Source organism: Chenopodium quinoa, unplaced genomic scaffold, assembly GCF_001683475.1.
Source record: "Chenopodium quinoa cultivar QQ74 unplaced genomic scaffold, ASM168347v1, whole genome shotgun sequence".
In the NCBI taxonomy this organism is placed as follows: Eukaryota; Viridiplantae; Streptophyta; class Magnoliopsida; order Caryophyllales; family Amaranthaceae; genus Chenopodium; species Chenopodium quinoa.
In genome coordinates, this window is record NW_018745177.1 from 1,710,216 (window position 1) to 1,733,774 (window position 23,559).

The 23,559-nt window shown below is 33.6% G+C and overlaps 2 protein-coding genes and 1 long non-coding RNA gene across 3 annotated transcripts; 1 reads left to right on the forward strand and 2 right to left on the reverse strand.

Annotated features, from left to right (window-relative positions):
• Window positions 1–3,747: 3,747 nt before the first annotated feature.
• LOC110710712 (pyruvate decarboxylase 2-like) lies at window positions 3,748–9,269 on the reverse strand. The gene is made up of 6 exons (XM_021889047.1): window positions 8,364–9,269; window positions 8,103–8,266; window positions 5,378–6,028; window positions 5,169–5,286; window positions 4,256–4,444; window positions 3,748–4,148 (listed from the first exon to the last, which is right to left on the reverse strand). The coding sequence occupies exons 1-6, from the start codon at window positions 8,889–8,891 to the stop codon at window positions 3,978–3,980; spliced, it is 1,821 nt and encodes a 606-aa protein (XP_021744739.1). The 5' UTR covers window positions 8,892–9,269; the 3' UTR covers window positions 3,748–3,977.
• Window positions 9,270–14,486: 5,217 nt separating this feature from the next.
• LOC110710825 (zinc finger MYM-type protein 1-like) lies at window positions 14,487–15,311 on the forward strand. The gene has a single exon (XM_021889167.1). It carries the CDS (start codon window positions 14,487–14,489, stop codon window positions 15,309–15,311), a length of 825 nt encoding a protein of 274 aa, XP_021744859.1.
• Window positions 15,312–18,534: 3,223 nt separating this feature from the next.
• LOC110710787 lies at window positions 18,535–22,191 on the reverse strand. Its single transcript, XR_002509212.1, has 3 exons — window positions 21,929–22,191; window positions 20,789–21,032; window positions 18,535–18,724 (listed from the first exon to the last, which is right to left on the reverse strand). It is a non-coding gene; the product is annotated as an uncharacterized LOC110710787 (long non-coding RNA).
• Window positions 22,192–23,559: the final 1,368 nt, after the last annotated feature.

The following is a 23,559-nucleotide window of genomic DNA, read 5'->3' on the forward strand; positions in this document are numbered from 1 at the left end:
ACCTCTGCCTCCAACTCACTCACTTCCTTCTCATACTCCAAAGATGATTTTGCCTTCTCCTTAGTAACAAACAGTTGTTTCCTCCCACCCACTACCGCTTCAAGCTCTTCATCATCCTTCATCTTGCCCTTTCGAGGCGAGGCCCGCAGCCACCTCCCCCAGCCCAATTTTTCTTGTTTGCACTCCTCCGACACCAAGCAACAGTCTTTCTCTGAATGTCCAATAATCCCACGCGCGAAGCAGAAAAATGGCAATCTTTCATAAGCGAATTCCACCACAATCACATCCCCTTTTTTGTCTCTAACTCGCTGCACTCTTCGCAAAGGTTTTGTGATGTTTAAAAGCACTTTGACTCGCCTAAACCTATCCAAACCCAGCACATCCTGCTCCACCTCCAAGACTTCCTCCCAATTCCCCACAATTTCCTTCACATCATCATCAGTTCTGCAATTAAACGACAGGTTTTTAATTCGAACCCAGAAAGGAGCGTGCACAAGTGAAACATTCTCCGGTTGTTCATCTCCTTCCACTTCCCTTAGCACAAGTAATTTGTTATCAAAGCACCATGGGCAATCCCTCAGCACTCTCTCCTTATCCCTCCAATGGAAAAATTGGAAAGCATAAAGATTAGGACCCAAGACCCTAATAACTATTTTGTTAGTAACACCCCAAGCCTTTGTCATGGTATTCTTAAAAGCCTCGATATTGTACGGTCTCTCAGTCACAAGTCTACCAATCAAGAGCAAATGGAATTTGTCATTCGGAGTTTGTTTGTCAACAGCCCCTAGGTCCACGACACCATTCTCTTCCTCCTCCAATCGAAGCCTGGCATATCTTTCAGCAATATCGTCAGCCATGATCAATCAAAATCAAGAAACAGAAGAAAAATAGCCGTCTCGAACGGCAGCCCAACCCTACTTTCTAGAGAGAAAACCATTTCTTTTGAGGGAGATAGTGCTCAATTGTATATTATTATTATTATTATTATTATTATTATTATTATTATTATTATACAACCTACAATAAATTAGTGAAAAGCCGAGATACAATCTAGCTGGGCCCCACTCCTCTAGCTATAGCAAAGCCTACCCTAGTAAAAAATATGAGCTGCAGCACGTGCTTCAATGTCTTGCGTCGTCGAGAACCTCTGAATTCGCTTAAGCAACGCAACAGCCTCCTTCTCTAATTCACCAAACGAGGAAAAGGAGAAGGGAATGAACCCATATCCAATCGCCTGACAACGAGCCTCATACTTATCCCGCTTCCGATGAGCTGCATCAACCACAACCCGTCCAGGAATAAAGTCAGATAGCCCTGACTGTGTCAAAGGAGAAGATCCCGTCAAATCTACACAGACATCACGACCACGATCCCAAAAATTATTATTATTATTATTATTATTATTATTATTATTATTGTGTGTTTGTTGTCTTTTAATTGTAACTTTAGTTCCTTAGCTTTGTGTGGTCTTATGCCAAAAGAGATGTGAATTTTGAATTTATTGAACATTATATTTATTAAAATTTATTTTAGTTGTAATTTGGATTTGAGTAACCCTTATTAGAACTTATTATTTGTGAACTTATTAGATTTGAAATAAGTACATATAAGTTAGGTTAACAAAGGTGATTGTATAATTTAATTAGGTAAAAATATTCAGCAAATACTTACACTCCTTCCATTAGTGCTAGCAAATTAGTTAAAAAGGATTATTACAATCCGACTAATAAATTAAACTTTTTTTTATTTATTTTTGTCAATAGGGATAGTTAGCTGATTATAAAAAATAGTCATTACTATGTAAAGAATTAGGACTAAGGATGAATGTGTGTAAAATATTTAAAAATAATTTCCTTGTAATTAAATTTAGGAAAGTACTTGGCTAACAAGTTCATTAATTCTATCTGCAAAATCAAACTTTCCTAATAATATACCCAATTAATCCACCCAATACTCCGTTCTAATTAAAAAACGTTGACCAAAACTTCTTATAATTAATTTATTTGCATTATTTTTATTATTGGTCATTAAGATATATTACTTGATTATAAAAGATAAATAGCCGTTAAAAATTGGTATTAGGATGTTTACGCGCAAAATCGTTTTAGTATGTAATTTCCTTTGGTAAGTTAATTTTTTGGAAAGTACTTGCAAATCAAGTTCATTAATTCTATCTTAAACATCAAATTTTCCTAATCCTATTCTAATTAGTGCATGCTCTTCATTCCGTCTATATATTCTACTTCCGCATTCAGCATTCTTTCATTATTTCTCTACTCCAAATTAAACCCTCATTCATCATACCTTCTTCCTCCATTTGATCCTGAATTCGTAAACCCAACACCACCAAATCATGATCCCCAACAATCTTCTTCCTCCTACGAACCTTTGCCTCGGCTTTTTCGTCTACTAATCAACAAACTCCTATTCTTGATCAACCCGACGACACTTTGAAGGCTCACAAACCCCTTCCTAAAAAGCGAATTTATGCCTCGCATAATCATGTACTTGTAGTAGATAAACCCAAGTGCTCGAAACGTCCTAGAGTTAACCGTGATCAACCTATTATTGGTAGTAACAGTAGTGCATTGCTAGAACTATTGCGCCAACATATCAAGAGCAATAATATGGATTTCAAAGACATCAGTGAGGCTAAAATAATCTTGGATAGGCAGCTTACATCATCCGATTTGAATGGTACACAATTGCGATTGTCACTCCCTAAGAACCAAATAGTCCCGGTGGTATGTCTAAGCCGTGATGAGGAAGCTTTTCTTGAAAAGAAAGTTGGTGTTAACAAGAATGCTCACATTGAGGTCAAGGTCATCATGGGGGCGTCTGTATACAATATGCGTCTAAGTCGATGGAACTACGACAAGGGTTCATATAGATATGCATTGACACACTAGTGGAACACATTGAGAGCGGACAAGGGGTTGAAGCTAGGGGATACCATTCGAGTCGTTTCGTTTCGATCGGAGAATCTTATTAATTTTGCCATTCTTGACCCTAAACGTACCTTCGCATTGTTTGGGAACAGAGTAGATGATTATCCTTGGTACTAAATTAACTAGTTGGTGTGATGTATGAAAGATTGCTTGGAAGTACAGAAGTAGAGTATATGTTAAAGACTTAGTGTTGATCTTGTTTAATTAGTTGGTGAAGTGTATGCAAGATTTGTGTTAATTTTATGTTGAAAAACGTTGATTGGTGTTATATTTAACGTACTATTCATTAGTTTATTGTTATATGATCGATTATATTATTATTTGTTAATAATGTTTTAGCATTAGTTATTTCCTTCATTACCACAATAAAATTTATACATTTATTACTGAAATTTTTGTGTATTGATACGTTTAGGTTTAGCATATATACTGATGAATGTAGCATATTGCTACTAAGTTTACTTAGCAGTTAGCACGTAGCATATATATTGTCCAAGTAGTATCATTGTTTAATGTCGATGATTTTACTTGTACAGATAAAGTTCTTGAATTTTAAGACTCGAAAATGAAATTGATTGAAGTCCATGGATTTCGAACCAGCTCGGTGATAGCAAAGGCAGCCCTTAATGACTTTAACCTGTTATCCGTTCTGATCTACTACCTCCGTTACATATTATTTACAACGATTTGACATAAAGTAGAGAGGAAAAATGTCTAATCGTTGCAGATAATATGAAACGGAGGTAGTATTCACAATAAGCATAAACAAAGATCCATCAACTTCTAAAGATTATACATATTTCAGAATCAATTTTTTTGAGAAATAGGATAAAAACGGCTTGCTTATGAAAAGGATAGTCTGTACACAAATTTGCAATAGCAATTTAGGATGTTACTACTAGATTACTTAATACTACACATTAACCCCATAGCAAAACTTGTTAAGAAACGAGAAAATCGCAGAAACAAAACGTGAAACTCAAAACCAAAGTTTTCTTTTATGTAGGGAATCTAGTGATGGAATCAGGCCTACTGGGGATTTGGGGGACGGCTGTTAGCAGCAGATACTCGGGATCCCCATTCAAGCAGTTCTTTGCTTGTATCATCCTTGTGCACTATCACCTCAATGAAGCACAGACAATCTTTCTTTGATCCTGTCGCGGTCTCAATTGCTTCAACAAGCTGCTCTTCATTAAAGACCTGTCCAGAAATGCAAAGCCCAGAGACTCCATTAGCAACGAAAACAATGAAAGACTAGTAACCAGATTACTTGTAATGTTAAAAGCATGCTGATGTTCAAAACAGACCTTAGCTGTCCAGCAATTCCCTTCACCGTTGTGAATTGCCTCAATAAGAGCTGTGTAGTTCCAGTTTTTGATGACATTGTATGGACCATCATGGATCTCAACTTCAATGGTGTATCCACCATTGTTGATCAAGAAGATGATAGTCTTTTGCTCACACCGCAACATTGTTGACACATCTTGAGCAGTAACCTAAGCAGGCAAGCAAATCAGAACTTCAGAAGTGCAAAAAGAAAGAGGAAAAAAAAAACACTTCACATCAGAGTATTTCAGCCAAGAAGCATAAATGGGTTAAATAGAGTACATTGTGCATATGAATAGTTGGTTATTGGGAAATAGTTGACATAGTAAGCAGACCGGGTCTTGCAACTCGCCCCTGGAAAGTAAAAATAAGGGTCTCTATGTTCTTCATTGGAGAATATCCAAGGACTTCAACTGAAAGCAGATTTGAAAGCAAAACTCTGATACTAAGGACAGCTATTGATAATATCTCATGGTCAGGAGGATATTATCCTTGCTCTTAAACAGCTTTACTTTTTGTCAAATTAGTTATTGTTTTAGACAGATAATTATCGATTCCCATAAACTGGCCATTACTGGAAGGATTAATGGGAACCAATCTACTACTTAATATGATGATTAGTGCCTGTCAAATTACATATAGTCTTCATAATGTACTTGACATCATATATACTGTAATGATTACTATCTAGTGGGAGAACATCATAGTAAAAATGCAAGTAAACTATACCAACAAAGATAACCGGTGGATGTATCCATGACTATAAAAGACAGTATATTCAAGTTAAGGTTCATTGAAGCAATAACATTCGATTTGCATATGACAATAAGAAATATATATTCTGCTTCACCACGAAATTTAGCTGGGATAACACAGAAAGAAAAGAAAGAATACCTGGAAACTCCCATCACCTATGAAAGCAAGGACCCTCTTATTGGGAACAGCTTGAGCATAACCAAGAGTTGCACCAACCGACCACCCAATAGATCCATATTGCATCTGGAACTCATACCTGGAAAACCCATATCCTGTTAAATATACAAACCAAAAACAAATGATAATTCAACATTGAGCAAAGAGTTATTCACATTGACAAAGCATACCCGCATCCCTCGGGTAACTTTAACTTCTGACAATTGAACCATGAGTCCCCTGTCTCAGCTATCACAGCCGTGTCACTTGTAAGCAATTTCTGTACATGCTGAAACAGGACATTGACCCTCAGTGGCTCATGAGGCTCAGACTTCAGAGGCTTGCCCTCGGGAACAAAGATTCTACTGTAGTTTTCAAAGGCTGTTGTGTTTTTCTTGATTTTCTTGGCTAACTCTTTCAAAAAGTCCTTCATCAGAACACACCCAAATGCAGGGCCGTTGCCAATAACGACCCTATCAGGCTGCACAAGGATTGCCTTCTCTCTCTTGAGAAGCAAAGAATACCCGACAGAGCTATAGTCATTGAAAATAGGGCCTGCAAACAGATATGCGTCAGCTGACTCGACAATTTCAGCACAAAAAGCAGTACTCACTGCTCCCCAGTATGTCCCAATGAAATGAGGATGGTGCTCTGGTACTAGGCCTTTGGCCGAGGGCATCACTGCCAATGCATATCCTGATGCATCAGCTAAGTCAACAAAAGAACCACAGGCCTTTGCCACACATAATTTAGGCCCACCAACCATGACAGGCTTTACAGCCTTGTTTAGAAAATCTGCTGCTGCCTCCACTGCAGCATGGAGACCCATTGGGTTACTCAACCTGCATTGCAAAAAAATATTACAGATTACATGCGTTAAGTATTCGCCATTGTATCATTTCTGATTTTCTGGTATCCATACAAAAAGACATTTTCTACAGACAAATTAACCTCTATAAGAATAATATGATGCAGAGGCTAGAAAAGAACATAGATGTCAGCAAACTTCCACCACAACAGGATTAATACCCAATTTTCTTGCTTCGGACACAACAGGCCGGATAAAGCGGAACAAAAAGGGTATCAGCCAATCACAATTTACATTCATAATAAGTCGCATTTTGCAATTTCACCTTAAGTCTATTCAAATCTACCACTGTCTAACCATGAATCACATGACCAAATAGCATCCAAAATGTCAATTATGGTTCATTCAGGGTGCAAGGCACAATACACTGTATGGTATAAAAGTTAAGTACCCAAGCACACCACGTCACAAGGATTTAATAAAAAGAGTCAGGGTACAATGGTAAATAGTTAACAAGAATAAGAAGGGTATCAGGCAATTTTTTTAATTACATGATAAAACATAATAATGGCACCCAACAAATAATTCTAAATATAAATTGTCCACAAGGTCAGGCAGAAAATACATCAATTTAGGTAAGAGATCCATATATATTCCCCACATATTAAATCCCAAATGCCCTACAAGTGATACCTCGATGTACTCTATTCATATTAGCATTGTCTACAAGTCTACAACCATGAACGCGGATGATAGATTTTCGTCTCACAGGCCACAGCATATATATACAAGGTACACAATGTATGGTAATTAAAATTCAAGCTTAGCATATCACATGTTGTAGTGTTTTAGTATAGGAAACAATAGAATAGATTCTTGAACTACAACCAAAACTCCTTCAATGATCTAGTACCCAACAAGATGCAAAGACAAATCATGGCAAGGTAAAACTGTCACAAGAAAGGTATCAGTCAATCACATTATTCTTATGATCACAGCACATTCACAAGTTATTTTAAAAGCAGGCATTAAATACATCAATTTCAAGTAACAGAATATCAAATTTCCCAAAAATCAAATCCCTAATCGTCCAAATGCCCCAAAACACGACACGCTATCAACCCCATTCAAACAAAACCTGAATAGATCACTTCTAGGACATTCAAAAATCAGGATACAAAGTATATGACTGGTATGACACAATTACAATGTACGTCATGATAAACTAAATGCCTAGCTCTCAACACATCACATGGGATTCTAAACACCTAATGCAGACACTAGATTCTTTAATCAACTAGTAAGTAACAAAAAACAAATCCAAAACATTCCAATATTATATACACCCAAACCATTTTCTTATCCCAATTTGTCCTCCGTCCATTCTAACAACTTTTCACCCAACAAATCAAAGAATCACACGTATATTACAACTTTAAAAAGCAACTAATTAGAGTAAAAAGTTCTTAATGTGTTATCATATCATATCACTTCACTTAATACATACTAGTATAATAGTACTTCATAGTATAAACTATTCTGATGACTTGACTTGACTTCAATTTTGATTATCAAAATCACAACTTTACCACTTTTGTTATTATGGAGTATAATATTCACAGATTTATCCCAAATCATAACATTAACACTCAATTAACTTCAAAAATCATTGTCATATTTAGTAATAACCACAAAATTTGACCATATATCGCATATTAATAGATAATAGCACTCTTTAACCAAAATAAAATCACGGAGGTAAAAAAAAAAAATAGAAATAATACAATAATTAACATTAAATAAATAAAGAAGGTATCAACACCCAAAAAAAAATCCAGCAAAATAATAATAATAATAAAAAAAACCAACAAAATTTCAAACCCAAAAAATAAATAAATAAAAAAAACACAGGAAACAGAGAGATGAATGTATGCCATGATTTAGCAAAATATTTCACAGGAATTTGACCCATAAAGGTCAAAATTATATTCCACAGGTTTCAAGCAAAAATCAATAACAATATTCAACTAAACTTAAAGAAAAATAATCCAAAAATCCAGCCAAAAAAAAAAAAAAAAGAAATCATGAAAACAGAGAGAAAATTTTACCTGGGAGATAGAGAAAAAGGAACAGGTTCCCGGCTAAAAGTAGGATGAGGAATCGCCGGCAAATTACAACCGATGCTAATATACACCGGTTTACTTTCCTTCAACGCCGTCGAAATCGCCGTATCAATCAACTCATGTGCATCATCAAGATTATTAACCACCGCCTAATACATTCCAAAAAATCCATCACAAAAATATTCAAAAAAAAAAAAAAGAAAATAAATAAATAAATAAATAAAACCGCCATTAACGATGAAACACCTGAAAACAAGTGATGGTTTGAAAGCAACGAAGCTCTTGACTAAAATCAGGCAAACCAATAGTATGATGAAGAACCCTGTTAGTTCCATAATCATTCGAGTTCGGCCCACCAACGATACAAATCACGGGTAGATTCTCAGAGTAAGCACCAGCAATCGCATTCAACACGCTCAACCCGCCAACAGTGAAGGTAACAGCGCAAGCACCGACGCCGCGAGAGCGAGCATAGCCGTCGGCGGCGTAACCGGCGTTGAGCTCATTGCAGCACCCGACGAGGTTGAGACCAGGCTCGGCTAGGAGGTGATCGAGGAGAGTTAAGTTGAAGTCACCCGGAACGGAGAAGACGTCGTTGACGCCGATTTGAACGAGACGGCGAGCGAGGTGACGGCCTAGAGTGGATTCCGGTGGTGCGACGGTGGTTGTGGTGGTGGTTTGGATGGTGGAAACGTCGCCGTTTTTGGAGGGGCAGCAGATGGTGGTGTTGGTGGGGGTGTTACATGTGTCTATTGATCCTATTTTGGTGTCCATTTTTTGGGAGGAGAGAGAAATTAGTGTGTAAGAAAATGATTGTTGTTGAAATTTATGGATTTTTTTTTTTTGGGTTTGGACGTGATTATGGGAAGAAAAATGAGAGAAAATTGGGGACTTTTATAGGGTGGTTAAAATTAATTTATTATTTTTAATTTTGGGAAAAAAAAGAAATGAAATTTTTGTTTCTTGGTGAAGGGGGGAAAAATAAACAAGGGGCGGTTTTGGTTTATACAGTAATTAAGGATTAATTATTTTCTTTTTCTGGGGGGTTTTTATGATTGGCGGCTGAGAAAAAGTGGTGACTGTGATAGTTTTATTGATGGATGGATGGATGGATGGATTAAGCCAATACTAGTCAAATACAGGCATACAGCTACATAAAACATGATCTAGAAAATTCTTTATTATTTTTATATATATAAAAAAAAACTAAATAATGAGTTTTACTATTCTATTCTTTATTAAAAAAAAATAATAAAATAAAATTAGTAAGGAGTATTTTGTTTGGGGTGTCCGTTCGGTTTTCGGTTTGGATTTAGTTCAAATCCGAATATAATTCCGTTTTCAATTTTTCAATCTGATCTGATTCAAATTTCTTTCCCAATCCAATTTGATCCAATCCAAATTGAAATTCGGTTATATGGATCCGATCCAAAAATCCAAATATATTACGAGTATTTTTAGCGCCTAATAAGATTATAAAAATTAAGTTTTAATATAAATACAAGTCTTCAAAATCATGATTAAAATAAGTAGTTTAACATCGAGTCGTTAATTAAGTAATACAAAGACTCCCTAATTAAATTTATGTAATAGGAAGTATTTGACTTAAGCTTCAAAAACAAAGAAATCCACATTTATACCTGCTTAATTTTACAATTCGGTTTTCGGTTTGATTTGGATCCAATTAGGGTCATCCAATCGAAAAATTCGAATTTTCAAAAAATTAAAAAAACATCAATCCAATCCGATTCGATTTAAAGTCCGGATCCGATCTCAATTGATAATTCGGTATGGGCTGGATTGAATTTCGGTTTTAATCCAAATTATGGACACCCCTCTTTATACTATGTTACCCGTGCGATACACATATATGATTAAAAAAAAAAGAAAAGAGAGAGCTATATACTAAAACAATACTCCGTATCAATGCATAAAATAATGTTTCATTGGGTAAAGGGCTGTCCTCAAAAGGTTTATTTAAAAAAAATCTTCAGTGAAGAGTTTAATGTATATATATTAGGGTAATGCTATATGCAGCCCTAAGGCTGCATATAAGCATTTAATATACTTCCTTTTTTAGTATTAAGTTGGGAATTTATCGACAATTCACGAGTAAATCGGTGTAATAAATGTTTATTAATTGTCAATTATTCTTTCCATTTCTTTTTCCTATATATTAAAGTATTTTGTAGTCAATATTTAGTTTTTTCCACTAAAAAATGTGAAAGAAAAAAAATTTTAAACGGGAAAAAATTGATGAAAGAGAAGTGGATACATGTACAATTTGTATAAATGAATGATGTTAGCTGTTGTTATTTTAGTATTGATTATACATAGATTGTAATTTGTAAACCATTGAATTTTAATAGATTAAAAAAAAAACACTCCATATTGTATTTCATTTTAAGGGTTTAGATTTTCAACATTTGATAAATTTCTTCCCTTTTTGACGTGTTTTATGACCTATTCTTTTTTCATTTTGTCATAATTTGCTCTTTATACATTGAATTTATTTGCTATAATGATATTATAAAAATGGATATTACTGTAGAAATTTAATTGATTTATTATTAATATTGACAATTTTTTGGGATTAAGGAGGTAAGATATTGCAAATAAGAAGTATATATTTGTACGATTTGATTAATTAGGGCCTGTTCTCATTGACTGAACTTAGCTGAATTGAACTGAACTGAACTAAACTGAACTGAGCTGAACTGAACTGATCTGAACTGAAATGAATATTTTATAAGTGAAGGAAATTAGGAGATGAGCTGGACTGAACTGAGCTGAACTGAACTGAACTGAGCCGAACTGAACTGAACTGAGCCAAACTGAACTGAATTTCAACGTAAGAGAACAGGCCCTGAATTTATATATTTGACTTTGAAAAGAGGCAAGCTATCTATATATTTTCATTTACTCTGTAAAGGAAAAAAAATGCAACCTATAAGGCAATAGATCACTCTAAATTTCTAATAATGTATTCGTGGTAATTAAGAAGGAAATGCTTTGACATGCAAAAAACAGTTAATATACTAGTATGAATGGATTAGCTTAAAGATACTCCTATTCAATTTTTGCATACTGTTGTCAAACTTAACTTTAACTTTGTAACAAATGATTAATCATCTATCTGTTGACGTAGTACATCAAAAACCACTTAATTAAGAACAAATTAGTAGTCTGTAGTCGATATAAACACTTGTGACTTGTAGTACCTCAGCTTGATTTGTTTATTAGATTAGTGAATTTTCACAAATATTTAAATTAGCAGGAACTGATTGACGTAATAATTTTTTTTTTTTTTAAAAAAATGGAAAAGCTAAGGAAGCAGAGAGTTACGAGTATACAAATTATAATTTGCATGGAAATAAAATAATGGACTTGTATTATTCCACCTTTTTGTCAAAGGAGAATATATGAGTCAAAATAAACTTCAAACGCCTAAAGAAAATGACTTATAAAATTACGACCGTGGATAATACTTCCTCACAATTTTTTATAAATTAATCTCACCCATGATATGGACAAATCATTAAGAAAAAAATATTTAAAGATGGAGTATTTTTGTATATGTAAATTGAAGTAGTACTACAAAATTATTACGATGAACAATTTTTTTTCTAATCTCATTGTAAAAAAATATTTAATTATTAAAAACCTAAACAAAAATCAAGTTGTCTAATATAGTAATATATTTATAGTTATTTTTTTGGTTGATATGTTTCGTTTATCATATATGTCAATATGAACATCTAAATTAAGCTATTAATGTTTAATATCACTAATTGTCAATAAATAAATTGTAAAAAGTTGATATTACATTAAGATGATTCCATGAAAATTCCTTGTAACTATTGTTTTATATTTTCTACATACATCAGGTAAATAAGTCAAAATAGAATTTATAAATAATGTGAAAATTAAAACGCATACCAAAAAAGGGAAAAAGCATTACGTACTCCATATTGGGTATATGTTGCATTATAATATTGATGCAAGATGCAAGAAAGTGCATGCATGCCGCTGCCTAGTATGTAGCAACAAGACAACCTAACATTCTAACAATTGGTTGGTTAATAAATTAATACTCGTAATAATAAGTGGGTTTAATGGAATTCAAAATAGGTAGCGCGCCATGTATATATCATATATGATGCGCACACCGGTTTATAAACAAGCAAAGCAACCCATCATAACCGACCGTAACATGGCACGGCCAACACCCGCTCTTAACGTGGAAAACGAAATGCCTAAACCACTTTAATGTCTTCAATTCTTGACTAGTGAGAGGGTTTTTAATTAGTACTCCGTATTGAGATGATTTAACTCTATTATTACACTAATTGAAATTGTTTTTGCCTAGGCCTAGCTAGCTAGCTCTTATTACTATACATCACAATTCCTGCATTATTTTGACTTTTTATATTATCGTCTAGAATAGTAAAACCCTCAATAATGATATATTTTTCTAGGATCAACAATATTAATAACCCTAAAATAGTTGTACAATCAATCTAATATAGCAAAATAATATGGCATATATACAATATACGCATACCATACCATACCATACCATACAACATATCCAAAGGAATAAGCGTGATAACCTTCGAAAATAATGAATAACCACATGCGTACCATACAATGTTTTCAAATGTAACAAGTTCAGATAAGCTTGGTTAAGTTCCAGAAAAAAGTACTAATAAGTGTATGTTACCCAAATATAAAACTTATTATATGAACTCAACTAATTTCACTTTTTATAAAAAGTTTTGACAAAGTCTAATAAGTTCATATAAGTTCTAATAAGTGAAAAACAGGTGAATAGAATATACCCTGAAGGTTATGCATGTATAATGTTACTCGTTGACTTTAAACAAGGGTGTAGCTACGTTGGTGCACACTGGTGGCCTGGACGTGCATCACAAGTTTTTTTTTTGAAAGTTTAGTTAAAAAATTAAATTAATAACTCAATCAAAAACAGGGGCGGAACTAGGGTGGGTTCAAGTGGGTTCATTGAACCCACTGATTTTTTGAAAAAAATTTAAATTTTTTTTTTTTTAAAAAAAAAAAAATCAAAATAGGTTTAAATAGAATATTTGTGTATTATATGGCAACAAGTAAAGTTGTAGCCCAGTGGTTATTTTTACCTCCCATCACACAAGAGGTTGTGGGTTCAAAACCCATAACTCACATTTTTTTTTTTTAATTTTGTTTCCTGAGCACTGAGCTTTCCTGCTTCGTGCTTCCAGAGTTCGCTTTCCTCTTCCTCATTCAGTCATTCCCCCAAATTGCAAAACCCTAACTTCTTCCTCCAATCCTCCTTCTCTTAATCTCTTCCCGTTCTTCCTCCTTCAGTCCTTCTCTTCCCGTTCTTCCTCCTTCTCTTCCCGGCGCAGCACGGCAGCAGACTAGCAGAGTCAGCAGAACACGGCGGCAGCGACAGGCCGGCAGCGCACCAGCCACTCACCCAGACCCAGCGTCCCAGCCTCACAGCCGTGTATGGTGTATCGGTGTATGTAGGGGTAAGTGAATTTGGGGATTTTTTTTTTTGCAAATGTAATTTACTTCTCAATTTGGGGATTTTTTTTGCTAAATCATTGAATACTTGAAAATTGAAATTCATATGCTAAATTCAATTGCTAATATACATTACGATTTACGAATTGCCAATTTTTTGTAAATTGCTGAAGTTTGGTTAATTGGTTATAATTATCTAATTTACTTCTCAAGTTCTCAATTTGGGGATTTTTTTGTATTTCGTATGCTATTTTCTGATTTTCATATGCTATTTTCTGATTTTTTTGTAAAAGCCGGTTGTTTAGCTACTGCAAAGTTGCTGCTGGAGGTTTAGTTGTTGCTGGATTTGCAAAACTAGCTTCTTTCCGTGAAGGCAGTGGCAATGGCATGTTTCAAGTTAGAGAATGGTTCAAAAATATTCGCGGAAAAGGACCAGAGAATAACTAAGGACTTATAAGCATTCAAGTGTTCTTATTATGGATTATGTTAATTAGTTTTTGTGAGTTTAAGCTTATTACAATTATATATTCAGTTGAAAATCTAATTAGGTAATTTAACATTTTTAGTTGGGTGATAAAATTGGACTCTGCCTTACAAGCATTAGAACTAGGAGAAATTGAAAGTGGGCAAGGTTTAAACCAAGAACATGGCTTAGGTAGGCCTGGTGATACTAGGTGGGGATCACATTACAAAACTGTTTCAAATGTTACCGCATTGTATGCTACTATTGTTAAAGTTCTTGAGAAGATTGGATCAAATAAGATTTATAAGGATGATCGCGTGAAGGCTATCACTGTCATGTCTACATTTGAATCATTTGAATTTGTATTTATGATACATTTGATGTCCGAAATATTTGGGATTACTGATAAATTGTGTCAAGCTCTGCAAAAGGGGGACCAAGATATTGTTAATGCCATGACATATGTTAAATTGACTAAGGAGGGATTACAACAAATGAGGGACCATGGGTGGGAAGACTTTTTACATCTTGTGGTTTGTTTTTGTGTTAAACATGATGTAGAAGTTCCTACTATGGATGATATGTATGTTCCTCGTGGAAGGTCAAGACGCTTCTTTGCCAAAGTTTCAAATCTTCATCGATTTCGGGTAGAAATGTTTATAAGTGTTATTGATTTACAACTCCAAGAGCTCAATAGTAGATTTGATGAAGAAAATATGGAGTTACTTATTTGTGTGTCATGCTTAAACCCGATCAATTCATTTGCGGCATTTGATATGCAAAAGTTGTTGAGACTTGCTGAGTTATATCCCAAAGAGTTTCCAACTAATGATATGACGATGACTGCACTTCGTCATGAGCTTCAATTTTATATTAATGATGTGCGCCAAGATGCAAGGTTTGGAGACTTGAAGGGTATTCATGAGCTTTCTATGATGCTTGTTGAAACAAATAAGCATACTACTTACAACTTAGTTTACTTGCTTATAAGACTAGCATTGATCCTTCCGGTTGCAACTGCAAGCGTGGAACGAGTGTTTTCCTCAATGACATACGTAAAAAATAAGTTGCGAAATAGTATGGGTGATCAACTATTGAATGATAATTTAGTCACTTTTCTTGAAAGAGATTTATTTTCAAGAGTTAGTGATGATGATGTATTGGAACGCTTCCAAAGTATGAAGACTCGAAGAATGCTTCTGTAGTCTTTTTTTTTTTTTTTTTTTTTTCATTTTTCTATGTGTAATCTATTTGTAATCCATAGTTTGAAATTATTTATGTACTGAATATTTAATTATTGTATTTTTATTCCTTTGTTAATTATGATTTCAAATTTCGGAAGTTTCGAACCCACACTTCGAAAATCCTGGTGACGCCACTGATCAAAAAGACCCGTTAATTGAAATAACAGGTTCTTTGATGGCTTGATGCAGCCCGGTATTACACATTCACGCCGGCATACGCTCATTTTTTTGACATTCAAGCTGACACTTTCTTTTTTAATGAAAAGAGACCGGTTACTTAACAAGAAGTCCCTTTGGGTTTTTTTTTTTTTTAAATTTTGTTTGTTTGTTTTTTTTTTTAAAAAAAAAATTTCTTGAATTTTTTCCTTCTATTATATCTCTATATGTGTGCATCCAATTTAGATTTCTTTTTTGTTAACTTAAAAAAAACTAATAGGGTCTGTTCTGTTCACCTTATTTTCACTTATTTCAGGTTTAATAAGTTCAGATAAGTTCAGATAAGGGTTAATAAGTTCAGATAAGTTCAGTTAAGTTCAGATAAGGGTTAATAAATTTAGATAAGTTCAGGGTTAATAAGTTCTAAATTAACGTTCTCCTCACCTTATTTCTTCTTATTATATTTATATAGAGTTATTACTAATCAAGATTGCTTTTCACTTTTTTTTTCCGTAAAATTTTATGTGTTTTATTATCATGATTTCCTATAAGAATAAAGTAACATTTGCATAAAAAATAAAATTAAAGTAACGTTATACTCATAAGTTATGGTAAGACTAGATAAACTTTGCTTATATAAAAGTTAAGCAAATCAACAAGTTTATTATTTTTGTAAAAAAAACAAAGGGAAATTAATGAGAATGAAAGTCAGATCAACAACAAAACCAAAGGAGAATTTTTACTATTTCTAAACTATAAAATAGTAGTGTTGTTAACCGTTAAGTTTTTACTATTCCTAAGCTATAGAATAGTGATTAATTGCATGTTGTTAAAAGTCAAGTACACACTATTTTTAAGCTATAAAATAGTGGTTTTAGTTTCTTCATGCATGCGTTTAGTTACCATTACTAATATATATATATATATATATATATATATATATATATATATATATATATATGTATATAATATGCACGCACATGCTTTTTCTTATTCAACAACTAATTAGGTGTATCTTCACAAAACACCAAGAAGGTACGAGAGCTTGTTTATGAGTATTGTAGATAACTTCATTATTTTGATACTAATACACTATTTTCATACTATATTTTTCAGGTTTTGCGGAGGTAGTTTCAATAAAAAGTATACTTGATCGACAACCAAGCTACATACGTAAGTCTATATTAGCTACTAAGTTTGAAATATGTTATACTATTGTAGGGAATATTTCAAGCGTTAACTCCCTAGCTTGAACCCCATTGTGACCATACACTAAAGTATGGTGGCGTCCAAAGGGAAAGAAGATAGAGCAAAAGAGTCGCCAACAAGTTTTTAAGGAACCTGTAAACCGTTCACGAGGTGAAGGTTACACCCCTTAACGATCCAGGAGATCGTCAACTCCATAAGGTCTTGAACCAAATAGGGTTCGGGGATAAAGGTACAAATCCAACCTAAAAGAGATTGAACCTGCCCTAATAATAGACCTCTACTTCATTCAGATCGTATTCATGTGCGCTTTATGACTACCATACAATCAATAGGTTTACCCTAAACCTGTTTATCTATGTTGGTTGAATATTAATGCACAAATAAACCTATTATTGGCGATCACTTGAATTATAATCAAATTAACTCTAACAAGATTATTAATTATCTTATTAAGCGTGATTACAAGTACAAATTCCCTTTAAACATGCATAAAAGGTGTGATCAAGCAATAACAATAAATATCAAGCAACATAATAATCATAAACAATTATAAAAATAATCACAATATTATAATCATAACAATCATAATTAAAAATAATCATCATAACAATAATTATAACAATTATAATCATAAATCATAAAAATAATCATAATAATGTTAAAGCATAATAATAGCAAGGTCCTAGGCATGATACTAACAAGATTAATAACAAACCCTAGCATGTCACTAAACATTAAAAATCAAATATTTAACCCTAACATGATACTAACAATCATAAATATTAGGAAGAACATAAAAGGCATCATACTTTTAATCATACTTGATATTAAATTTACCCTAGACATGATACTAGGAATAATAATAACAATCTAAGCATGGTTTCTACATAATAACATCAATAAAAACCATTAAAGTACTTACTTGGATGCCTCGTACCTCTTTCTAATAACAAAATACACACGTTAGTAACTTCAAGGAAAATAATAATCAAACAACAATTAAATTAAATAATTAAAATAGAGATTTGGGACCAAACCCTCAAAAATTAAAACCTTTCACGTCTAGGGCGAAGGCAACTTCGAATAATGCTAGGTGTATCTAGATCTAATGAATGCAAAATTTTGTATTTGTGAAAAAGCTAGTTTAGAAAAAAGAGAGAGAGAAAGTAATCAAGAGAATCTTGATGAGAGTTGGTGAAAATTCGTGATTGGAGATGATTCACTAGTGGAAAAAAGGTTATCCGTAACGGACAAAAAGGGCCCATCCGTAATGGGCAGCGCCCGTTACGTATGCGGTCGTTACGGATGGTCATTGTTATTCGTAACGGGCACTGTCCGTTACGAATAACCCATTATTCGTAACTGACATTTCAAATGTCCGTTACGAATAACCCCTTATTCGTAACTGACATTTCAAATCTCCGTTACGAATAATGGGTTATTCGTAACGGACATTTCAGGTACCCGTTACGAATAAGGCCTTTATTGTATTAAAATAAGTCCTTATTCGTAACTGACATTTGAAATGTCCGTTACGAATAAAGTTTTATAGTATACAATTAAATACTTATTTGTAACGGGCAACAAAAATGCAAAAATGCCCGTTACGAATAAGTGGTTATTTGTAACTGACAACTCTCCTGCCTGTTACAAATAATCATTAAATAAAATTTTTTTTATTAAATTTTGGCAACATGTATTTATATATAATTAATTTATATTAATTAAAACCTGTTATAATAAACCTGTTCCTGTAAATAAACAATTATACCGAACAATCTTTCATAAAAATTAATACAACGTATTATAAAAATTGTAGTAATACATAACAAATAAAAACTTGTATAAATTTATCCAACACATACAACAACACTAATAATATTACTTTGTTCTACCTAAGCTAATAGTTATGCATTCAATAAATATTTACTTCTAAAGTATTGCGCCCACTGCTCTCGAACCACATTCAACTCGTCAACATCATACGGTGTTGTCCTTTGACAAAAATCCTATTGAAAAAAAAAACATATGAATAAGGTTACAAAATAAAAACAATCCATAATAAAAACAATCATTAGAATAAATGTGATGGTCCAAATTAAAGAAATAAAACTCAAAATATAGAAATAAAACACATAACAACCTTAATTAACTTATATTTTTATTTCTATGAATTGAAATCAATGAAAAGTGAACATTTACTTACTTTTGGGAGCGTATAGAGCCCAAAAGGCTTCAAAATTGCCTAACAGACTTCTATCTTTCTCATCTTTCATGTATTGGTCCAAATTAACACAATAAAACACATAACATCCTTAATTAACTTATATATTGATTTCTATGAATTGAAATAAATGAAACGTGAACATGTACTCACTTTGGGAGCGTATAGAGCCAAAAAGGCTTCAAAATTGCCTAAGGGACTTCTATCTTTCCCATCTTTCATGTATTCGTCCAATTAACACAATAAAACACATAACATCCTTAATTAACTTATATTTTGATTTCTATGAATTGAAATCAATGAAACTTGAACATTTACTCACTTTTGGGAGCGTATAGAGCCAAAAAGGCTTCAAAATTGCCTAAGAGACTTCTATCTTTCCCATCTTTCATGTATTGGTTCAAATTAACACAATATAACATATAACATCCTTAATTAACTTATATTTTTGTTTTTATGAATTGAAATCAATGAAAAGTACCATTTACTCACTTTTGGGAGCGTATATAGCCAAAAATGCTTCATAATTGCCTAAGGGACTTCTATCTTTCCCATCTATCATGTATTGTTCCAAATTAACACAATAAAACACATAACATCCTTAATTAACTTATATTTTGGTTTCTATGAATTAAAATCAATGAAAAGTGACCATTTACTCACTTTTGAGAGCGTATAGAGCCAAAAAGGCTTTAAAATTTCCTAAGGGACAGAAAGGTGCCAGTTACGAAATAAGTATTTATTTGTAACGGACACCTTACTTGCCCAATCAACAGAACTTCGTAAAAGCAAGACTAAATTATAACCAACTTCAATCTCATATTAACATTGATGAGTCTATCAATCTTTGACAATTTGTAAATTATAACTAACGTAATCTAATTGCTTAAATATAATTACCATGTGTCCAAATACCACTTTCAAAGATGAATAACATGAGTACATGTAAATGTACAGTTTATATCAACATATTGCTCAAATGATCAAGCATTCATTCATTTTACCCACTAGATACATACCAAATCAGCAGTGGGAAAATTAAATATAAAGGGAAAAAAAAAAGGTGATTCTAAAACTCCTAAATACAGCCTTAATTAACATATATTTCTGAACAAGAAGTTGAACCACTCAGTCCACCAAAAATCCTCTTCATCAAGAAAAAGGGTAACACACATGCAAGGCATCAAGGAAATTGACTTTGGTAACACTTCCCCTATCTTAAGCTTTCTACTATGTGATAAGTAGAAGCAAGAGGTAATGGTGCATATAAACCATTATATAGGTCAAATTTAGCCAAGCCCATTAAACAACTCAGGAAATTAGCAATAAATAGAAAAGGCCTGAAATGAACTGATCAGAACTGAAATTTCAGAACTGATCAGAACTGATCGAAACTGAAATTTCAAAACTGAAATTTCAGAACTGATCAAAACTGATCAAAAATGAAATTCCAGAACTGATCGAAAATAAAATTTCATAATAGATCAGAACTGATCGGAACTGAAATTTCAGAACAGATCGGAACTGAAATTTCAGAACTGATCGGAATTGATCGGAACTAATCCGAACTGATAAAAAAAGACCTAGCTGTCTTTTCTTCTTTATCATACCCACTTGCACAAATTTTCTATAAGTTTGCTTATCTTATTAACATGCTCTGCCAATTTTCACAACTTCATCCAATAATCTAGAATGAAGTAGTCAATGATAACACACTAATATAATAACTCACCTAAATAGACTGTAACATATGGAAAGCTGATCATCAAAAATTTCGCGAACCATGTCAAAAAAAGGAAAACGAAATGTTAACATAGTTATTGGCCATTTTCTGTAAGATCATGCTCACCAGTGTAGTTGATACAGCTCCAGAGACGAGAGTTCTAGGCGACTGAGAGGATCCTTTAAGGCTTTGACAACACTTTCGCGTCCTAATCTCCATGGTAATGCAACAAACTTAGTTGCAACTGCTACATCAATCTTTGGATCTTTCTCTTTCCGCTCCTTAATAAATTTATCAAAGAACTTATTTTCATGAAATATCAAGATAGCAGACCAGAATCAACAGCTCTACATTTCAGACTTCAGAGGATCTAAATGCAAACAAAGCAAAATCATTAACTTATCTCAACTGCAATGACATTAAAGCTATACGTATTACAAATCCACTATTATTAAATCATCTATGGGACAATGAAGAGTTGATTATAATAAAACAGCCAAATATACTCAAAAAAAAGTTTAAGCATATAATTATGCTAAAAGCAACACCATGCATGTTAACCAAATAATGTTGTAAGGTATATGAATCACTTATGAGTGCTCAAAACAAGATATTTTGATTGACAATTAGAACGCATTGTCAAAAAGTCACAAACAAAATCTTGAAACCAGAATGCACATGTAATAATAATGCCTTAATCATGTTAAAGTTTACATCGAAGCCATTGTAATATTGTGGTTTTTGGGGATTAGATGAGTCACCCGGAACCCAACACGATTTTTAAGCAATAACCCATTCCACTACTCAAACCCTTAAATTCACAAGCTGCAAAACAACAACTCAAATCTAATCAATTTTAATTTTTCCACAAAATCCAACATAACACTTTTGACATTTTAATCTGTCATATTCAACCAAAAACAAAGAATATATGATATTAGCTAAAACGCCATGTATCCGTCACACTGCTTCTTGTTTAATCAAATCAACCAATTGAACACCAAATTAATCAATTCACCATTGAAACAATCAATAAAACAACGAATAAATCAAATGAACATCAAATTACGAATTTAAAAAGCAAGGATTCGATGAATTTTAGGCTTACATGTTGAATTTATACAGGCAAAGGAAGAGTATAACGCAAATTAAACGAATTCAAATGCTGAATTCAATTTCTTAACTGCAATTAAAGAAGATAAACTGCATTGAACTGAAACAAATTGGATTGAAAATTTATATTAAGAAGGTGAGGAGAGAGAATACCTGGGTTCACAACTTTAAGTTACGTATGCTTCAACTGGAGAATTGTCTTTGCTGATGTAGGGTTTCAGAGAAAAACAAGTATGTATTCATATCCAAGTTCCATTCACTTGATTTGGTAACGCATCGACAACCCTAAGAAGGGGAACAAGAAGAAGTAAAGCGAGTTTATAAATAAATAGAGAGAGAGAGAAAACAAATCTTGAGCTGATAACCGAGCTGCTTCAATGGAGTTGCGGGAGTGAGGACGGAGGACGACGGCAAATTAAAAGTTAGTGTTTACTTTGAAACCTATTTGTAACGGGCAAGACTTGTTGGTTACGATTAGTTGGTTATTCGTAACGGGCAAAACTTGTTGGTTACGACTAGTTGGTTTTTCGTAACGGGCAAGACTTGTTGGTTACGACTAGTTCGTTATTTGTAACGGACATTGAATTTTCCCGTTACAAATGATGTAATTGTAACGGGAAATCATATGCCCGTTACGAATAGCTTGTTACAAATAAGATTTTTTCCACTAGTGATTGTTGATGAATGTGGATGAAAATTGATGAATGTTGATGAATGAAAACGGAGTTTTTACGACGTTATTTATAAAGAAAATCAGCCAAAAAGATAAAATATCAAAACAGAGTTCTGGCGTAAATAAAATTGAATTAGCGCCAACGCTGGCTATTGGCGCCAGACGCCAACATTAGCGCCAGGCGCCAAGCGTAGCGCCAGGCGCCAAGCGTAGCGCCAGGCGCCAAGCGTAGCGCCAGGCGCTGCAACTGGCGTTTGGCGTTGATTCAGAAATTCACGCGTTTTCTTAAAATCAGATAAAAATTGCCGTATAGGAGGATAAAATCGTATTTCCCTCAAAAAATGTTCTTTGATTTTAATTAAAACTCTGAAAAGTAAAAAAAAGTCAATTTATCAATGCTAATTGAATTAGGAATGAAAAGAACCTTATAGAAGAATCTAGAACACTAAAACCATTCTTAATTGCATTAGGAATGATAAATCTATATTAGGCCCTCCCCTAAATCATTGAGCCGCATATAAGGCTCAAACCGGGCCTAGTTCAGTAAATTGGCCATAACTTCTTCAATATTCATCGGAATTGGGCTTATAATATATCGTTGGAAAGCTCTTGTCAAGCCCCATCCAACTACACTACTATCGGAACCATATCATGGAATAACCAAACTGGATTGGCTGCTTTCTTAAAATAAGTTTTCAAAAACAAAGAGAAGAGAAAAGAAATTAAAACTATCCGCAACACTAAAATTTCCACACTTTCACTTCATTCGATTATGATTCGACGTGAGAGGTACTCATCACCGGTTTGGTTTTGGGGAGACACAAATGGGTGTCTACAGAAGCCCCCACTTTGACTGAGTTTGGAGAAACGCAGTAACGCCGACACCTGCAAACTAGCGTTAGTTAAACAGATAAAAGAGTTAAGAAACGCGTATCTTGCACCGTCGAGCATACGTCTCTGAAGGTAACCGATTTTCTGCCGTATCCTTGTTGTTTTGATGACCTCCTGCCAAGAGAATGCCACCCCGCTTGAAAATCGCTACGCTTGTAACAGCTTCTAATATTGAAGATTGCTTTGCTTGAAACGGTCCTCTTCCGCCTTGATAATATTC